Genomic DNA, 19,667 nt, shown 5'->3' with positions numbered 1-19,667 from the left:
AAATTAACTATTGAGGATGGGAAGGATATATAAAACAAAATTGTTCTAACATACAAATATCAGTTTGTAAAACATTTTTGTCTCTCTCTATTATATCAAAATAAATTTTATTCATATAATGATGGACAGAAAAATTTGCTGAAACAATAACAATAAAAATTTTTTTTCATTTTTCCCACTTTTCAACTGCTGAACTAAGCCTTAAGAGAAGCGAAAATTGTTGCAAAAATCAAGGATTTGTACCAATAATATCACTGCAAACTTTTCTTAAAATTTTACTGGAATGAATTTCTTTTGGTTTAATAGAAGAAGCAAATATTTTTAATTGATTGGAATTTTTATGTTAAGGCGTTCATATAAGAATTCAAATTTTTAGATTCCTCTCCCAATCATTATTTAGGTGCTGGTTGTTGCATCTGCTTAGACATGATCATTTTAATGCATTGCAATCCAGGTTTGGAAAAAAAAATTAAAAAGGTGCCCTCTAAATATTTTGGGTTCCAGAAATGCCAACCTTCAAGCACCCCCCCCCCCAACCCAACATAAACTTGGCCAATCAAAAAAAACCCTCAAACTGTAATTTTGTGATTGTTTAAAACAATTAGAATTGAAAATTTATTTAAATACAGTACTGGAATGTAGCAGCTCAGGTCACTTCCCCAAGAAACTTTACAGGTCAACAAATCCTTCATGAATTCTCATTAAATCATGAATAATTCAACCCATTCATGTATATGCCCTTGTGGGTAGTAAACAGACTTTCCAGACAGCCCATCCACACTGTAAAGTAAAAAGTACATACCATATGCAATGAAGGTGGAAAATGAAATTCTTTGGTTTAATAGAAGAAGCAAACGCTTTTAATTGATTGGAATTTTTATGTTAAGGCATTCATATAAGAATTCAAATTATTAGATTCCTCTCCCAATCATTATTTAGGTGCTGGTTAAAATAAAATTCAGAGTTTCCATGCATGAAAAACAACGTACCCCCACATCTTTTCTGATCAGATAGAAGAATACCAGATGCACAAGCACACCTCCATGGATTTCCTGTACTGTTTTCAGGCAGAGCAAAACATAGTTGTTCACACTGACTCTGCAACTTTGAAGAACATGGTGATGCACCTAAGAAGTGTTGAATGTAAAAATATGAGTTATTTTAAAATAATTCTATACAAAAAGATTTGTGTGCCATTTTATATTCTCATATCTTTAGAAATTGTCAATGCGACAATTACACATGAAAAATAATATGATGAAGTTGTAAAATTCTTATTATTTTCCTTTAAAAATAATTGCTTATAATTGTTCAGTCATACCCCAGCATTTGATAGTATCATAATTTATTAAATTTGGTATTCTGTTAATTTTGCTGAGAATAAAAATTGTCAGAACACTGTGCATGCCTAGAAAACACCAGAATGTGAAGCCTTTTTCAGATACGAACAATGATTCTGCTTATTTGTTTTAGCTCATACAGAATATAAAATTTAACTATTTTATTTTTAAGACCTACTGTTTGATACTTTGCTCAAATACTATGTTGAAGATTTGGCTTTTTCACTACCTGATATGTCTAATCTAGAGGATGACCACCCTTTATTCCTGGACATGTTCCACCAGCACAAGATATGCCAGATCATAGAGAGTCTTCAGCCAAGCTCAGCTTCTGGTCCTGATGATATCTCTACCTAGTTTTTGAAAGACACTGGAATTTCAGTGAGCACCTTTCTATCCAAGTTCTTCTAATGCTGTTCTGACAGTGGTCTAGTTCCCGATATATGGTGGCATGCTCATATAATTCCTGTCTTCGAGAAGAAAGGTTGCTCATCCGACCCATGCAACTACCGTCTAATATCTTTAACAAGTGTGGTTTGCAAAATGTTTGAAAGGTGCCTGTATTTCCCTATCTCAGAGTTCTTCCAAAATAAAAAATATCATCCCAAAAGAACAGTTCGGATTCATTCCAGGAATATCACCAACTATCCAAATGATTGAGTGCTTGAATGTATGGGGCCACCGCATTGGATCTTAACAAATCAGTAGGTGTGATTTATGTTGACTTCGAGAGAGCGTTTGACAAGCTAAAAAGATAAGCTCTGTTTGCAAAATTAAGTTACTTAGGACTTCCTGATAAAGTAATTTGTATATTATGCGCCTTATTTTCAACCAGATACCAGCAAGTCAAAGTGGGTCATACACTATCCAGTAGTAGGATTGTAACTAATGGAATCGTACAGGACTCGGTGTTAGGTCAGCTAATGTTTCTCACATTCACATATGACATCACTTTCTCTGCTTTCCACACTTTGCTATGTATATGCAGATGATTTGAAATTTTTCCAGATCATAGAAGATTTTCAGTTTGCCTATAACTTTCAATTGGCATGTGATCGTCTCTTGATATGGAAATGCCAATAATTTCTAAATAATTCTGTAATGAAAGCAATAGCCATACACTCTGAACTAGGCATTGGCATAGATCAGAGCCTTTCATTGTCCAGCCATATAAGAAAAATCAAGAGCAAAAGCAACTCCGTTTCTTACATGATAAGAAGGTGCTATTCAAAGTGTGACAGTGTGAATCTGATGTGTGCCTTCGACACTTTTGTTCAACCGATTCTCGAGCACACATAACCAGTGTGGAACCCTTATTTGATTGGCCACATCAAATTAATTGAAAAAACCTAAATGCATTTCATGAAGTGCCTGCTCATTCTCTGGGACCTCTCTTATCCTGAACGATTGCAACTTTTGGGGTAAAATTCTCTAGAATGGTGTAGACTGATCAACCATTTGAGACTGCTGTATAAAATGGGCATCCATATTTTTTATGGGAATTTTTTCTCAGCCACCTATTTGTCTGTTGTGTCTTTTGTACTTGTATATTTGAATTCAAAAATTTGAGAAAAGATCGGAAAGAACTGCATAAACTAACAGACAAGTTCATTATGCTGTAATTTCCCAACTTTTCACCAATTTTTAAATTCAAATATTTCATTGAATATTGCTTTCAGAAATGTGGAATGTTTTTGTTGGCCTACAGGGCAACAACTCAATAATTAGTTTTTAGTTTTTTAGGAGAGATTGTCTATATAAAAAAGTCAATTTATTTTATTTTAATAACTATGCAACCCCTTGCACTACGAATGGCATATTTAATGTCTACACACTATTTGGATACTTTTCCTAACTGGAAGTATGCCTCTAGGATAAGTGGTTCACCAGTAAACTGCAGCCACGGGAATTATTGAATTGCCTTGCATACAGCAATAAAATATGTTAAAAAGTAAATCTCTTTTTTCAATTTGTTTGGATATGAGAATATAATTAAAGCATGACAACTTCAAATGATGATTAGAAATTTAAAATGAGCTTACTGGATGGTTGATTTTTTTTATCAAAGATCACAATATCTCTCAATGTATCCATGTCTGACTTGATAGATTCTGGCCTGGTATTGTTGTTGGGATATTTGTCTGCTCTAAATATTGTTCTAAGATTTCTGTCAACCCAATAAATCTTTGAAACATGTATTGCAACACCCATTGGATTTGGCAAGTTTTTATAAACATACTGACGACGTCCACCATTGTATGTGACACGCTAAAAAAAAAAATTCTGACATCAGAAAACAGATTAGTTTAATAGACAGTACTTTGCATTACACACCTTTTATACTTACTGTTTGTGACTTTTAATGCCAAAACTTCACTTAATTAGAGAATATTACAATAATGTTTACTTTAATACATGTGTTCAATCTTTTACTTTAATGCACACCTTATTTTCTATGAATGCAGCATTAGGTTTTTTTTACTCTAATTCAACTTTTAGAAATTGGAAATTTCTAATGATACACAATATATATTTTCAGTGATCACAAACACACAAATACCCACATTGGTATTGATTTTTTCCCCCTAGCATAAAGATTTGAGAGGGGAAAATGTATAGGAAAAATGATAAGGAAAAAAATCTAGGAAAAGGGATAAGAAAAAAATCTAGGAAAAGGGATAAGAAAAACAATCTAGGAAAAGGGATAAGAAAAACAATCTAGGAAAAAGGACAAAAAAAAATCTTAGAAATAAGATTACAAAGAAAAAAAATCTTTTGACTTTAATGTAATGACATCAAAGATTTCTTGAAATTTGTTGTTATAGCCGGGCTATTGATACAACTGAGGATAATATTTTTTTAATAAAAAACATAGATCTAATAGGTGAGATCAAATGCTGTGCATAAAGTTGCTATTTCCCACAACATACATTATGAGTTGGGTGATCAAGAAAAATACGGGAGATTGAGATCATATATGTGAGACATTCTCAATTCTTGCCAAAAATGTTGCCAATTGTAGGAAAAATAACCAAATATTGCATATAAACAACCCTTGAAGAGAAATATGCTGATACAAAAAATCTGCAGTGATTTCAAATGTATCTCATGGTAAAAAAAATTTAACATTACACATATGTAAGATAAATATTTATATTCATATCCATTTTTTCATTCTTTATAAATTCTGCAAATCGGCTACATTCCCCAATTCTAGCAAAAATTAAGAATTAAAGTAAACTTCATTGAAAAATTTGTTGAGAAAATAGGACATGTTTCAATAAGAAAAGTCCAGAAGAGCAAAATTACAGAAAAATCCAATAATGTTTCTATATGGGTGATGTCAATAAGGAGTAAGTAAGAGCATGAAACATGTAAAAAAAATTTTTTTCAGCATTAAGCATCAGCAAAATAAAAGACAAATGTTGTCTCAATTATAGTTCTAATTATAAAAATTTCTTGGGAAAACGCCATAAGAGTGGAAGCAAAAGCGATTTGTTTTTTCTCTATGGGACCTCAATTATTGATGTTACAGCCAAACCAAAGTCCTACCAATATAACCAAGGTCCTTATAATTAAATTTGACTGCACTTTCAATCATGTGATCTTTTTTTTGATGACTGAAACAGGTTTCTTCTGTTTTTAGCTCTAGTTAATTGATGATACAATGAAATATTTTCCTTGTTCAATGGGCGCAATATTGTATCTTGACACAATATTTGCCACCATCTCCATAGTAACCTATGTAAATTTCAGGTTTGAGGCTCCCCCTTCCCCAATAATTCTCAGCCCTCCCAATATTTCTAATAAGTGCATGAATATAGATAGATAAAAAAACTTTTCAATTAAAAAACTGACAATAAACAACATGTGAATTTTTTCAGCTAAAGAAGTTTATAAACTTTAATATTTTAAACAACTAAAGCATAATTATGTTATATTATTCACTAAATAAAGCTAAAATTATTGTGATCAGTAAAAAGTATACATGAGAGCTGTATACTTTTTTACTGAAAGAAGGTTCACCATATAAGGGGGAAAATTTATTAAAATATAACTGTCAGCAGGCCTCTTATTGAGAGAAAGGGTTAATTCTCCTGGTTTCAAATATTGTGAGGATAATCTTTCAGCCTGATATGGATGAATATATTGAATTATGCTAGGCTTCCCAGCAAATGATAATATCAATATCAAATTTAGCTGCAAAAGGCAAACATTTTATGCCATTAAACTGAATTAACTAAATTAATTTAAAACAATTTAGTTTGATCATCAATATCATGTCATTAAAGTTTTCATTATTTTCAAGCAAAAAACTGTTAATTCAAATCAAATGACACATACTTGCACAGCATCTTGTCTTGAGTCAACCCAATATACATCGTGAGTTTCAATATCAATTGTGAGGTCTCTTGGACTAGTGATGTCTGTGACAACAATAGGTGTTCGATTTGTACCATCTAGGTAAGCTTTTTCAATTTTAGGATATTGTCCATAATCAATCCAATACAAGAACCGTTTCACAGGGTTTACAGCAATTTCCCTTGGTGCATCAGTGGTAGTTTTTAATAAAACCATTCTCATGGAACCATTTAGCCAGGAAACTTCAATAAAAGTTTCATGTGGAAAGACATTTGTAAAATACAGGTTACCTAATAAATGAAAAAAAAATCATGCTTGTGAATACAATAAGAATAAGGTAAAAAGCTATGAAATAAAAAAACAACGTCGTGCATTCAAAGATATTTTTCAGTTTCATTACCAAATTAGTCATTAATCAAACCAATAACTCTGACAGACTCTCATGAGTGGAGCTGGACTTTTAGGATTGGGAGGGATGCACAATGTTGATGTCACTACTATAGGTGGATACAGAGAGAAGCCTCCTCCGAAGGCCACAACAAGATGCTGGGTCAGCCAGGACAAGTACGTATTTTGCGCCTCCTTGTAATATTGAAGGACAGACTCTCATGAGTGGAGCTGGACTTTTAGGATTGGGAGGGATGCACAATGTTGATGTCACTACTATAGGTGGATACAGAGAGAAGCCTCCTCCGAAGGCCACAACAAGATGCTGGGTTAGCCAGGACAAGTACGTATTTTGCGCCTCCTTGTAATATTGAAGGAAAGTAAGGGGAAAGTACTAGGGGAAAAAAAGCATGTGTAGAAAATTGGAAAAAGGAAACATGGCTAGACACGTTTTGAAACTGTATGAAGTTCCTTTATCAGTAGCAAAGAAAAAATTGGAAGATAGTGAAAATACTCCTTTTAGCGGAAGTTACTCGCTGTTCCAGACAAAAAAGTCGTATTGAAAAATTTGATTCTTTAACTTTATGACTAATACTTCATACAGTTCTGAAACGCATCTGGCCACGGCCCTTTTCTAATTTTGCTAAGCTTCTTTTGTTCAATAAGTCTATACACATCGTTTTTTCTCTAGTATATTGTTTTATCTAAAAGGTAATTATTCCTATTTCTATTGAAAGACAGGTTAAAGTGTGAAATTTGCACATCTCTGGTGTGGCACCTAGGACACCTCTGTTCACCTACTTTTCGTCCTGTATCTTCTCACCACTCAGTAAAAAAAATTGTATTATTGGCATAGGTGGGAGGCCAGAGGTGAACATTTGTCCCCCTAAACTTCACTATACACAAACGGGGTGATTCTCACCCCATTCAAAGTGTGTATTAAAGCTCTACTCTATTATGCATTTGTAGTTTTTCCTGTAACAAATGATTCTTTTACAACGTTGTTCTCACATATATAAAATTTTGTTCCACTTGGACAACTCTTTCTCTGTGCGCAAATTTTTATGGCAATGTGTATTTTTGTTACGACACATCTATAAATAAATAGGCTATAATGTAATGTCTAATCAATATATTAAAATCTGGTTTTACCATCTTTACTATATTGCAACCAAATGTGATCTCACCCTTTGAATCTGTCCAAGTCCGGCCCTCTTTGTGGCTTCTAAAAATACTATTGAGATGAAGAAAGGGATAAAGAAAATATTTCATTTTGTACAAAAACATATATATACCAGCAATCCAGTCTACTGCTAATCCTCTTATACCATTGCTCCCAATTCCATCAGAAATGACATGCATCAGTTCAGTGCCATCAGGTTTGATTCGATATATTCCATTCTTTTCTCCTTGATTAAATTCAACCCAATATATGTGACTGTCTTCGTAATGGATGTCTAAATGTAAGATGTTATGACCTAGGACAAAAATTAGATAAGTTTGTCAAATTATACAAAATTTTCAGTGCTACAAATTAAATTTTTTGACGTTGATGTATACTTAAATTGTAAAATCACAACATAAAAAAAATTCAACATGCATTATTTGCTCTAATTTTTTTTCTTTTGCTCTAATTCAAAAAAACTGTCACTAACATGTTTGTTCTAGCAATTTGGTTAGTAATTCTCTAACCCTCCATCCAGGTTGCATACACGTGTGTACAATCTGTGAGACAAAGCATGGCAAGTTTTTTTGGTTTGTTTTCCCCAGGATTACATGTGACCCGCAACAGCTAATTCAAATTTTATGATTTCAATTATCACAGTATAATGTCTAACACAAAATTCAAATGGTATTGAATGTTTCAGTCAATTTTCAACCCCTTGAAGTGGATTTTTAAGTGTTAATCTGAGGGATTAGTTACAGCTGAAGGTGTTATAATCAATACTGCACATGACAGATGATTAATAATACCATTCATGTATAAATAGAATTGAAAATGGTCATATTATTAGTAAAATAATTAAAGAGGCTGAATAGTTATATAAGTTGATTTATGGAAAAAATTCATTATATTAATATACACATTTCTTTTTATATGGAGACAACGTTTTTTGTGTTTACGTAAAAATAACTTCACAATTTTCTAAATATGCTTCCTCAGCAGAAATATTGGTACCTGTGATTTGAACTAAAAAGCTATGCTTCTTTTGTTCAATAAGTTCATATAGTAACAATTATAGGCATGTAATCTAAAATGTACTCATCCTACACAAATAGTGTATGTGAAAACCACATATATATATATCATAGCTGCCAACTTTTGAAAATGAAAATTCGGGAGATTTTTGCGCAAACCCGTATTTTATGCTAAAACCACTCACTAATAAATACAATAGGGATTTTTCCAAATAAAATAGGGATTTTCCAAACATAAAAGTTAAAGCGTAGGGAATAAAATCCTTACTCAAAAACTGAAGTCAAATTAAAATAGGGATTTTACACACATGGAAGTTAAACCCTTGGGAATAAAATTCCTACGCAAAAAACAAGTGAAATCGGAGGCCAAAACTTCAATGATGTAAAAATAAATATTGTGTTCAATCAGAAACACTGTGAACAAACATTCTGCGCGAATGACCCCAAAATCATCGGAAGATGAAGGAAAACACCGTCAATTTTTGAAGAACACTGACTTTTTGTGACACTTGCTTGATGTTTTTTTTTCACTTCACGACTGTTGATGGCAGTCTTTCCATGACCGATGTTTATGTCCGTAACACAACTTGTACAAAAAGGAAAAGTCAGCCCTCTTCTGGAACGTTTGATGAAAGGAAATTCATCGGAATAAGTATCTTTAAAATTGATTAAATATGTTTTTGCTTATCATTATTCATGCTTTTTTATATCGCACGTACGTAACTTCAACAAAAGAAATTTTGACCACATGTGCATCACCATAATCTTCAATTATTATCCAGGACTATTGGCTGCTAAGCCATTTCCCTGCACGATAAGACAAACAACTTTCTTGTTACCATCAGAGGGTTTGTAGAACTTCCTTAAAAAGGGAATTTCCCCATTTACGACGTGTGACGTCATTTTGAAAGGGAAAAAAATATGCCCCACAAGAAATTCCTTAGGGATTGTTTTCATAAGTGGGGATTTTTTTTAATGAAGTAGGGAATTTTTAGGGACAATTAGGGATTTTTGTGATTTTCGTAAAAATTCGGGAGATTTAAGAACTTTTCGGGAGATCGAGCGATGAAGCTAAAATTCGGGAGACTTGGCAGCTATGATATATATATCAGTCAATTTCATGTTTCAGACATTGAACACATGCTTCAGACGTTGCACATCATTCTAATTACCATTTTATTATCATAGTGAGTATGATATCAGAAAAATTTTCTCTTGATTGTTCATTTCAAGGAAAGAATGTTGGTTCTAAGCCAAAAAGGAGTGGTCCATAGGAAATTTCCTTTTGCTTGTTAACTTTTCATTTACATTTTTGCTAGCATATACTGGAGCAGAATTAACCCCTTTGGGTACCGGCTTTTGGTAACAAATTTGAACAGATACATAGTTGAAGCACCAATGATACATTTTTTAAACTGATATCTTAGTTAACATTTATGAAAAAAATGACTGGAGCAAATTTTCCCTTCTTTCACTACACCCCAGCCCACCATCCCTAATAAATGTGATGCTTTATGTGATATTTTTTTTTTGCTTGCCAAATTATAGCAAGGGAGAAAATAAAAACAATTATGATGAGTTAAAGAAATAATAATAATTTTAAATATTTCCTGTTCATACTTCACCAATGAAGTATCTCAATGAGTAAAAAAAGGGAGGGGAAAACTCAAATTTATTTCTTCCATTCAGTCTAGGCAGAGGTATCTTACCTTTTACGGGAAGAGGTTAATTTAATTTTATAGTTATCATATTCTTTAGGTGACTATACCACTGTTTGTCAGACTAAAATCTTCGCAATGCTCATGCATTATAGAATATGCATAGATGAAGGTTTTAGTAGATGATTTATTTTAATACCCTGGTAGTCAGGCTGCTCCAATGACTCTTCATAAGTCTGAAATAATTTCTCATGTTCTATGGGAGTATTACACAGTATTCTGTAATCTATCCAATAGCAACAGTCACTCTTTGCTTGGAACTGGTCATTAAGATACCTTATGAATGAATTGGCTAACAAGCTACTACTTCACCAAACACCAACTCTGGCCATATCGCTATATTGCAATTTACTGCCATTAATGAGATGGGTTGGAAGTGAAGGCGCTGTCTATCGGTGGTCGCCTCGAGTTCGTTAGGGGAAATATCTTATCTATATCCTCCCTTGGGTTCGAACCCGGGACCCAGACAACAACCTTCACGATGGTAGATGAATATCTTACCACCATGCCACTCGGGCACTGGCTAACAAGCTGACTAGAAGGGGGTTAAAAGACTCTCTTTGTTCTAAACCAGCTTTAGGCATTTCATGTGAAATTATTAATACTGATTTAAACTCATTCAGGAAAAATCAGTATCAAAATCGGTTGAACATTAAAGGTCAGCAATAGGCAAAAGAGATAAATTTTGACCATCTTAGTTTTAGGCAGAAGGAGCTGATGAAGCACAGCATAAATGATATTCGAAGAGCCGCTGGTCTACTTACTGGTCACCGTGCACTTTAAAGGAATCCTAATGTTATAGGAGTTAGTAGTGACCCAACCTGTAGAGGTTATTTATTATAAGAAAGAAACAACTGATCACTTTTTTGAGAATGTGAAATGTATTCTACATATAACTGGTAGTTTCAGTATATTCCCATCAGATCTTTGCTCTTCAGCTCTACTGAGGTATAGTGAACTAGACCACAGGTCGCAGTACTAGGTTTCATGGAACCACCCACTCCCATGTCTAAGTCTAACGTGATCTTCTTTGTGGTCCAGAAATTTTTGAAATTGAGGCTATAATTGCACTGGCATTAATAAAAGTGACACTGCATCTGGCTCTGCTGTGGATCAATCAGGTTATCAGTGATTTATCCACAGCCCAATGAAAAAAGTTTTGATTCACCATCCCTTTGAATGCTAGTAAAATTCTATCCTCCATCTCCGGAGAAGAAAGATGACATTGACTTCATTCTTATATTCACTGAAGTAGATGTGAAAAAAATACATGGAAGTAGAAAAACTTGGTCTTCTATGCTACAGTACTGTTCTTCCCATAGCTATACTAGCTGAAATACTAATCCCTGAGAAAGTCTATAATTAATCTATCTTTATCTTATCCAACAGCCAAGCAGCTTTGCTGGCTCTTGACAACTTTTAACTTATTTGTTAGTCTGAGAGTGAATTTAATAAATAGTGCTTGTAATGTGAACTTTATTTCAATCAAATTTATTCTATTCAATCTTCCTTAGATGGCAGTAAGCCTAGATCCTACAAGCCCTATCAACCTCCTAGAGGAGAGAGAGAGGCTGAGAAGACTCCAGCTCTTAATGAATAATATTTCATAATTATTAAATAATATTTTTTAATCTATCCAAACAAAGAGTTCTCTTGAGAAGCTTCTTTTGTTTTATAGCTTTTGATATACTGAGCGGGACCATAATTTTATTTACACTGAGTTGTTACATTTTCTTAGTTTCCATACATTTATTGACTCATTCTAATAATACACATGATTACATAATTATTAATAACAATCCTGTGTGATAAAACTGAAAAATTATTTTCAATTCACTTTGTTTTCAAATTTTAAATCCACTCTGTTTTATTTTTTTTATAAATTTTTAGTTTCCATACATTTATTGACTCATTCTAATAATACACATGATAACATAATTATTAATAACAATCCTGTGTGATAAAACTGAAAAAAAAATTTCAATTCACTTTGTTTTTAAATTTTAAATCCACTCTGTTTTATTTATTTTCATAAATTTTTCTAAATTTCACTCCATTTGCTAAAAACATACAATACTTTTCAATACAATTCTTTCACTTGACAATTTCAATGATTGTATGTTCTCTATGTAAGAAAAATATATATCCTTTTATAACTTAGACAAACCTTACCTGGACCAGAAATAGGAACCATGGCTTCGCTATGATCATCTAAACTAAAGCCTCTTGCCTTTTCTAGCTCAGATATCACCGCAAATGAGGAATATGCACCACAAGCTGTTTCACTCTCAGTTTGAAAGCCTGTACCACACATACACCGTCGTTTATTGTTTCCAAGAGGAATACATAACTGCTGGCACATTCCATTATTCTTTCGGCATGGATGATTCTCAGTGGCTAATTTTAATTAGACAATATTATAATAACAAATATATTATTCATAATATTTATTATTTATGAGAAAAATGTACTTGAATCAAAATTTTTCATAAAAATCGTTACTCTAGCTTTAAATGAAGTTATAATTTTTTTCCCTCTCTGTCCTTCTATGCCCTTCTAGTCCTCATAAACTAAAACAGACATGCAACATTGCCATGAAGTTTCTTAGTAGTGATGAACATTGTGATATTGCGCTTAAGCGTGAATGGTGGGCACTACTGCACCCCTCTCCCCCGACAATAAAATCAAATCCCAATTAAAAAAAAAAAATTTTTTTTTATTTTAAATTGAAAGTTCATTTATATACAGCATTCCATTGGCACTGGAACCTTGAGGATCAGACTACTTCACCTTATTCCCTATGCAATTTTGAAATCATTGATGCCCTAAGTGATTCATGAATATTAAAATTAATCCCTCCAAATGTTGCATGTCTGTGTGGATTGCCCTTGCAGATTGTATATATGAATGGCTGGTAACCGTAGACCTCCCCACCCCTAAATATTTCCTTCGTGTCAATGCTCCTACCACACCTACATGAAACATTTTCTTCTAAACCATCTCTGCTGAGGTGTCCATGCAAATTAAAATGCTTCCCATGCAAGCATAACTACTAAACATATACTATATTGGTCCATTTTACAGATTAATTTACTGCACACTGAAAAAATAAATAAGTGCAGGCAAAATAAAAAAAATTAGAGAGAATGTTGCTCATGTGTGCAGAAACCATCATAGGAATGTCGTTCTGTGTTGCTTTTTCTGCCATTTTCATTCTATGAAGTAATACTTTTGTGCTTTGGTGGTACTACATAAGGCAGGAAGATAAACACAGTAAAAATTTGTAGAACTCTAAGTTTACTGACATTCATCTCAATTATCTATTAATTGGCTCTGAAACCTGTTGTTAATTTCATGGATCCAGAACTACCACAGATGAGGTAACCAGAGCGAAAATAACTATGAGCCCCTTCAGGGTGAATTTCACATATTCCTTATAATTTTCAGATTCTTCCCGATATTAGATGCTTATTATTTGCTCCCTCATGATGCTTTGGTACAAGCCTGAATTGCGAGCTTGTAACTGTATTCCTTCTAATTCAGCCCAAAGGTTGCCTCTCAACACTCATAGTGATCAATACATAAGTATCAACAACAACCCTTTGCTAGTTTGATGCTTGCCTTCTCTTGAACTCTCTCATTCTGTTATAATGATATATGAATTTGTCACAATACTATAGCTAACTGGTAGAAATTGGCACAATTTTAGAAAAATAATAACAAAAAGAATTTAATGTATTTTTAGGAGCTAGCTGAGATTTTGTCAACATAAAATTGAAATTTTTACTTTTTAACATAAAGAATCTTTTTTTTTTCATTTTTGAATCCCCTTATTCTGAAGCAGAGCATTAAATGGCAATATAAAATTTTTGCATATGAACCACTTTCCATATTTCTACTTTTTCACATCAATAGGATAGAGCCACTTTTTATGGGCAGGGTGCTAACAGTACAGTAAGCAGGTTGAAAGAAGTAATTTCCTGTATCTTATTTTTTGACATATGGTCCTACTCAATGATTGGAAATATGCAATTTTTTATAGCAATAACACTGAGTGAAATAAAAATAAAAACAGAGATAAAATGCAAATACAAAGACCACAACAGGCAACATACTCAATAAGGTGGCTGAAAAAATATGCTTATAAAAATATGGATGTCAAATATATCTAAACTATATAAAAAACACAGTAACCCAATAAGAGCAATAAAACCCAATAATTATGTAAAATATAATACACTGCCGATAAAATTTTTTAAAATCTTATTTAAGTATGGATAGCTTCTCAATCTATATGTTCATCATATTTAGGTTTAAACGCATCAATTGAGTTAGAATTGATGCGACCCCTGAGGTAAGCTATTTAATTTATCCACAACTTTATTACAGAACGAAGTAGTGTATTAATAACTCATGGTCAATCCTATCCATCCGTTGAAAATACCTCAATAATATCCCCTTGCAACCTACGCTCTTTCGATGTAAAATATCAAGTCTCTCATCATAGTTTAAGCCCTGTGTGCCATCAACAGCATGCATGGCTCTTTTCTGCACCCCCATGACCAGGTCAATGTGCCTCTGTAAGTATTTTTGGTCTCCAAAACCTTACAGTATACTTCAATCACAACAAACTAAGCCCCAGAAAATTGGAAGAATCACTTCAGGAGAACGCAAAGAGACCTTTTAAGAATGAAACTGGGCATTCTATTTGGTTTTTGACCACTGCTGAACAGTGTTTAGAAAACCTAAGCCGCTCATCAATAAGAATACCTACATTGGTGATTCTAGTTGCATTCGGAATAAAAACCATTTCCCCTCGTAAGTGAAACTTGGGTTGTTCAAACCAAAATGAGCAACCATGCACTTGTCAGCACTGAAAGGCATACTCCATATGCAGCAATCATATTGAAGTCCATCTTAACCTTTCCCTATCAGTTTGATTCCTGACTACCCCCATAAGCTTCACGTCATCTGCAAATTTTCTCACAATCCCATTGATACCCTGATTGAGCTTATCAAAAAAAAAAGAAAAATAATTGGTCCAAGGATTCTTCCTTCAAGGACTCCCTTTTTAACACCTGTCCAATCAGAAAATTCCCTGCTCACTATAACCTGCTGCGACCTATCTCACAATCATGATTCTATCCACTTCAATAAGTTACCCCCAATCTCCATCTCATATAAATGATTCAAGACTTTACAATGTTGGACCCGATCAAATGCCTTCTGAAAACCAAGGTAAACAATGTTAACATTTGTGCTTTTTACCAAACCTCAGCCACGTGATTATAGAAGCAAAAGAGTTTGGTTACATATGACTTTTCCTTCCAGAACAAATACTGGTTTTCCAACATTATGATATTCTAGTCTATCAATTTCAAATGATATCGATCATACATCTATCCACTTGAAAGATAAAATTAAAATAATTATATTCTTTTATAGATGCATATTAGTACAAGGAGGTGACACATCTCCCCCATCCTTAAGAAAGATTTCATATTTGACATCTGCTGTTTTTTCCTAGGTTCATAAAATTAGCCAATGAAAAATATTGAAATTTGAAAAACAAAACTATTATCTTCCTTGTAGTTTAAAAAGAAAAAATCATGAATTCAATATATTAAAGTAAGGAAACAATCATTAAATTGGAGAATAAACACTTAGATAAATGGCCCATCAGAGACAAGATGATTTTTCTTTCCAAGTTCATCTCAGCATAATATCCAGAAAATATCTGTTTCCTTAACAAACACTTTAGTTTTGAAATCTGCTCAGAACATCCAGTTTCATCACTAAACTGAGGAATTTATAAATTAGGCATTATTAAAGAATGGTTTTACCAGGGGTGGCTCCCAATGAAGGTATGAAGGTGCACTACCCCCAAGAGAAGAATTTCTAGGCATCAACTTGGTGCCTTAGGTTACCTGAATATTGATTTAATGTCTCAAAACTGATATATATCCTGTGGGTTTAATTACTTTTTGATTGAAAAAATACTCTAAAGCTAATGTGGTTTCAGGAGAATTATTAAGAACTTGTGTAGCAAGAGATTCTATTAAACAACAAGTTCATTTCATATTTTCTCCACTCGAGGAGTGCCTTGGTCTTGAGAGCTCTGTAAGGATGTAGCATTAGAGAGGGAAAGAAAAAGCCCACACAGTTTGTTATGACTTTCCTGGCACATTAGAACCTGCACCCTAGTGATGGTAACTAGCGATAAGATTCCTATATCCTTGAGAAAAATTGATCCATGTTGGAATTTTGAGTCCATCAAACAAAATAAATAAATGTAATATATATATATATATATATATACAGGGTGATTATAAAAAAACTATCCCGACATATGGGCCCCTAACTATCATACCATTCACAGAAACTGAATGAAATTTTGGCATAAGGTATTTTGATGTATGCGCTCAAGAATGATATGGAAAACAACAGTGTCACTCTAATAGTTACGGTTACAGTGAGAAAATTTCGAAAATATCAAATGGCAACACCAAGTTTTTTGTATTGGAATGTGATCTCCATTGTGAAAAACCCTAAATAGCGTTTGAACAGCGACTGTAGCATGAAAATCACCGGCGGTAGATAGGCTAAAAGTGAGGACAACCAATAAGGACAGAGAAGCAGCATAAAATAAATCATTTTATTGTGTTTCACAAATTTTCCACATGACCTTGTGGAGGACTAATCAGGCTGGGATCTCAGCCGAAGAAACGGTGTGACGAATGAAACGAACATTAATGCTCTGGTGCACGGCAAAGTCCTTTTTACGTTTTCCTTGCCTAGCTCAGGGGATTTTCGTGCTACAGGTGCCATTCCAACGCTATTTAGTGCTTTTCAGTATGGAGATCACATTCCAATGCAAAAAACTTGGTGTTGCCATTTGATATTTTCGAAATTTTCTCACTGTAACCGTAACTGTTAGAGTGACACTGTTGTTTTCCATATCATTCTTGAGCGCATACCTCAAAATACCTTATGCCAAAATTTCATTCAGTTTCTGTGAATGGTATGATAGTTATTTTTTTATTTTTTTTTATATTTTTTTAATTATACAAATACAAATACAAGGCCAAAACAGGCAAAATGCCCGATGAGGTGGTTGCCCACAACAAATATGGATGTCATATATTTTGAAAACAACATGCAGTTTAATATTTTACTAGGATGCTTGACTATATACTTTCACCGATAGCTGACCGCACATTTTTCAAAATGTGTGTCAAAAATTTACTCAAAAGGGAAGCTTTCAAAGGAAATTTTCCTTGAATAAATATCCATAAAATAAGCAAAAAGTAATAAAAATAGGTAAAAATTCAATAAATTTAAAAAAATAAACAATTTAGTTTTTCAAGGAAACAGTTAACGGATACTATGCTGAAGTTAACTCGGAAAGAAAAGTCTCCACCAGGACTCAAATCCAGGTCCTCTTGCATACCGGGCAAGCATGCTACCATCTACACCACTGGAGACATGACCCTGCCTTCCTTATTTAATGCACTGTGGTGTGAGGCACTGAAGTAGAGGCATTAGTAGCCTCTCTTAACTTTAGGAAATGGCTCCCGGATGGGACAGTTTAGAGAGAGATAGAGATGGATTTTTTTCTCAGCCCGAGATATCAAGAAAACAGTTATTTTTCAGATACTATGCTGAGGTTAATTTAGTTTTTGTGGAAAGACAGGATTTTATTGATAAAAATTTGTTGTCTGAATAGTTACATTCATTGCAGATGGGTGGTGTTAAAGTTGAAAATTTTTTATGGCATCATCTATTGATAACAGCTGTAACTATTTTTGCAATGAAATTTTTCATTATTGAAAAAATTTGTGACTTTTTGTGAGAATACTTAGGGTACGTGCATATAATAAAAGATATACAAATATGTTGGGTTTAGACTAATATTTTTCAAGGTTTTTTCTGCAGTATGTTATATCCAAATTATGACATGAATGTCGCTCTCCACTTGTTAATACAAGATATACGTTGACTGGATGTTGTGAAGATATTTATTATTTTAGATGTTAATTTTTTAAGGAAGGAAAAAAACTCATCTCTGCCTCTACCGGGAGTCGAACCCGGGTCCCCCCGATTGCCGGACGAGTGCTCTGACCACTAAGCTACAGAGGAGATAGAGATTTTTCCTTCGCTAGAGCGTATATATGCCGAACGGAACCGTGCAATGGACGGTGAAACCGATCAGCTAATAGCTCATGGACGACGAGCCACCAGATGGCTATATATATGACATGAATGTCGCTCTCCACTTGTTAATACAAGATATACGTTGACTGGATGTTGTGAAGATATTTATTATTTTAGATGTTAATTTTTTTTAAGGAAGGAAAAAACTCATCTCTGCCTCTACCGGGTTCCCCGGGTTCGACTCCCGGTAGAGGCAGAGATGAGTTTTTTCCTTCCTTAAAAAATTAACATCTAAAATAATAAATATCTTCACAACATCCAGTCAACGTATATCTTGTATATCCAAATTATTTTCTTTGGTTAATTTAATTTGTTTTTCTTCTTTGAGTAAGCTATTGATGGGCTAACTATGGGCCAGATGCAGCCCCCAAAGCAGAATATGCCAAAATCTTTGACATATGCCACAGAACAATCAGTGCAACTGTAGAACAATCCGGAAAATTTTTAAGAAAAATTTAGAAGAGACTATTGTGGGAATTTTTACTGCAGAACCTTTCCAGTCAGCCGAGGGTTCATTGAAGAACAATGCAAAACATTTTGCTTTTGAGGATACAGCCCAATTAGAGGTTCTATCCAGCCTGCCACAGATTTCAAAACAATGGTACAGAAGTTAGAAGTTTTCAATTTCAGTGTTTTTAAAAAATTCATTCAAGGTGTTGTTCCATTTTTAGTTTTTGTGGAAAATATAGTTGTGAGAATTTAAATAGAAATTGATTTAAAAACGTTTGCATGTGTAAAAATATAAAATATAATATGCAATAAATTGTTTCACCTATATTTATTTTTTCACAGTTGTAAAGGATAAACCATTGTGTCTCATGAGTCCCATTCACAACAAAGCCTAGTCTTCAAAGTATAGAATCCTGCCATTTCATTGTCAAAATTTAGTTTTTGTTTTTTTGCCTGCTCTTCCCACTGCTGAGTTAAGAAAATTTTTGTTTTTCACTTCTTTTTATGACTTATAATTCCTTTGACTGCATTTTTTTTTCTCTCAATGAGAACTCATTTTGCAGAGGTTTGTGAACAATCCTCTACTGGCTCTTTTCATGCTTTACACATGCATACTCTACACAACCCACATGCATGCACGAACTTATCTTTCCCCTTCATCACCACCTCAGGTGATTTGTAAAGTTGCCAAACAGCCTGTGAGGGTTGGGCAGCCACAGAAACATTCAATTCTAGTCTGGCCATTTTTTTTATCTGGTATTTTATATCCACAGTGTATGTTTTGAGCAAGGTATGTTATAACTGAGGTAAAAATATATAGAAGTGAATGGGCAAAAGTCATAAAACACAAAATCTTATATTATATTCAGAATGTTATAAGTATACTTGACTTGTATGTCAGCGCTAATGACTGGCTGCACAAATTGCAGGGAAGTCTTCAGAATTTCATGCCCCAGAGATGTGAGACCCGAATTACAGCTCACAGATGACACTTTGA

General features: G+C 33.6%; 1 protein-coding gene across 2 annotated transcripts in view; it reads right to left on the bottom strand.

Moving 5' to 3' along the window:
* Nucleotides 1-19,667, bottom strand: part of mgl (low-density lipoprotein receptor-related protein megalin) — a 425,733-nt gene that overhangs the window by 147,797 nt on the left and 258,269 nt on the right. For both annotated transcript variants that reach the window (XM_089252561.1, XM_089252562.1), the window contains 5 exons: nt 12,179-12,403; nt 7,385-7,567; nt 5,685-5,992; nt 3,383-3,608; nt 990-1,127 (listed from right to left, as the gene is read on the bottom strand). In XM_089252561.1, the coding sequence (XP_089108687.1) occupies nt 990-1,127; nt 3,383-3,608; nt 5,685-5,992; nt 7,385-7,567; nt 12,179-12,403 (1,080 nt within the window). The remainder of the gene's footprint in view (nt 1-989; nt 1,128-3,382; nt 3,609-5,684; nt 5,993-7,384; nt 7,568-12,178; nt 12,404-19,667) is intronic.

The sequence above is a fragment of the Pholcus phalangioides genome, unplaced genomic scaffold (assembly GCF_987345545.1).
Source record: "Pholcus phalangioides strain wild (caught in Gottingen) unplaced genomic scaffold, Ppha-v1.0 ptg000029l_1, whole genome shotgun sequence".
NCBI classification, from domain to species: Eukaryota; Metazoa; Arthropoda; class Arachnida; order Araneae; family Pholcidae; genus Pholcus; species Pholcus phalangioides.
The sequence above is the reverse complement of the archived record's forward strand: the minus strand, read 5'-3'. Positions and strand labels throughout refer to the sequence as shown.